Source organism: Lepidothrix coronata, unplaced genomic scaffold (assembly GCF_001604755.1).
Source record: "Lepidothrix coronata isolate B3197 unplaced genomic scaffold, Lepidothrix_coronata-1.0 Scaffold24, whole genome shotgun sequence".
In the NCBI taxonomy this organism is placed as follows: domain Eukaryota; kingdom Metazoa; phylum Chordata; class Aves; order Passeriformes; family Pipridae; genus Lepidothrix; species Lepidothrix coronata.
In genome coordinates this window covers 1,497,327-1,498,927 of record NW_016690204.1, presented here as the reverse complement: position 1 = coordinate 1,498,927, position 1,601 = coordinate 1,497,327, and the positions used below count along the sequence as shown (strand labels likewise).

Genomic DNA, 1,601 nt, shown 5'->3' with positions numbered 1-1,601 from the left:
GGGGGGGGGGTTGGGTGTTGGTCGGGCTCTGCTCCCAGGGAACAAGGGACAGGATGAGAGGAAACAGCCTCAAGTTGTGTCCGGAAAGGTTTAGATGGATATTGGAAAATTTCTTCACTGAAAGGGTGGTCAGGCATTGGCACAGCTGCCCAGGGCCGAGGATGGAGTCACCATCCCTGAAGTGTGGATGTGGCACTTGGAGACATAGTTTAGTGATGGCCTTGGCAGTGCCAGGTTAAAAGTTGGATTTGGTGATCTTAGATGTCTGTTCTAAGCTAAATGACTCCATAAGGCAATGAGGTGCCTCCCCCAGACCCCCCGCAGCCTAAGAGGTTTTGCTCACACATGCACACAGCAGTCAGCAATTAGGACCAGCCCTGGCCTTTTTATCCTGGGATTTTGTGCCCATGTGAGATTAAAGCCCTGATTGTAGCTTCCCCACCAGCCCCAAATCCTCTGCTGATTTTCATTCTGGGGGCAAGTCAGTGCACGCTGTGACCTATTGATCCCGATCCCCTGCGTGTGTCAGATCTCTCTGTTCCGGGGAGCCCTTAAAGAGGGCAGAGCCCTCCGGCCAGCCGGACATTCCCGCCTGGCTCCGGCTGCTCCTGCCCGGGCTGCTGGGAGGCTGCGGGTCTTGGCAGCGACAGCACAAGGCAAGTGTGTGTCCGTGTGTGTGTCCGTGTCCATGTCTGTGTCTGTGTTCGTGTGTGTGTCCGTGTCCATGTCAGTGTCTGTGTCCGTGTCTGTGTCCATGTCCGTGTCCATGTCAGTGTCTGTGTCCATGTCTGTGTCCATGTCTGTGTCCGTGTCCATGTCTGTGTCCATGTCCGTGTCCGTGTCCATGTCTGTGTCCATGTCTGTGTCTGTGTCCGTGTGTGTGTCCGTGTCCATGTCCGTGTCCATGTCAGTGTCTGTGTGTTCATGTGTGTTCGCAGGGGAGTCTCCTCCATCCCAGTTTGGTGTGGGTTGTCCTCCTGGGCTACTTTTGGGCGTGCTGAAGGCTCTGTGGCACTGGGGTGGCCCAGCCACGCTGCACAGCTTTGCCGTTCCCCTCTCGTGGTGAATTAGTGATCAGGAACAAGCTCAGTTATGAGGCTGAAACCCACAGCTGATGGAGCCGTGAGCCCGCTCGGGGCCGGGGTCACCCAAAGCAGCAGCACTCTGGGTGTCTATGGCCTCACCCAGCCTCATCCAGCCAAGCACCTCTGAGCCTTTGGCGAGCAGGGACACATTCAACACTCTCAGGAGCCCGAGGCTGTGCTGAAGGTGGATCTGGTCCTGGTGGGGGTGGTGGGGTCCTGCCAAGACAGCAAGTCCCATGGGATGTAACTGCAAGGAGACTTGGATCCCATCCGCTGCCAGGGGGTGATGGGGTGAGGCTGGAGCAGCCTGACAGCGACAGCACTTCCACACAGCCCCCAGACAGCCAGAATTGGGGCTGGGGCCTGACCCCGCACTGGCTGGGGCTGACTTTCTGGGCTCTGTCTGTTATTGGCCGTGGTGACTCTGTTTAATTATACCTGAGGTTACAGATTTGTCTTCAAGGCACCCACCTTCCATGTTTGCTTCCAAGTAGATAGTAAGAATTGCCTTGGTAG

At 56.5% G+C, this 1,601-nt stretch overlaps 1 protein-coding gene across 1 annotated transcript in view; it reads right to left on the bottom strand.

The window, feature by feature from the left end:
• The window catches only part of PPL (periplakin), a 29,908-nt gene extending 29,002 nt beyond the window's left edge, over positions 1 to 906 (bottom strand). Inside the window, exon 1 of the mRNA XM_017808670.1 lies at positions 593 to 906. Coding sequence (XP_017664159.1) covers positions 593 to 906 — 314 coding nt within the window. The remainder of the gene's footprint in view (positions 1 to 592) is intronic.
• Between the last annotated feature and the right edge of the window lie 695 nt (positions 907 to 1,601).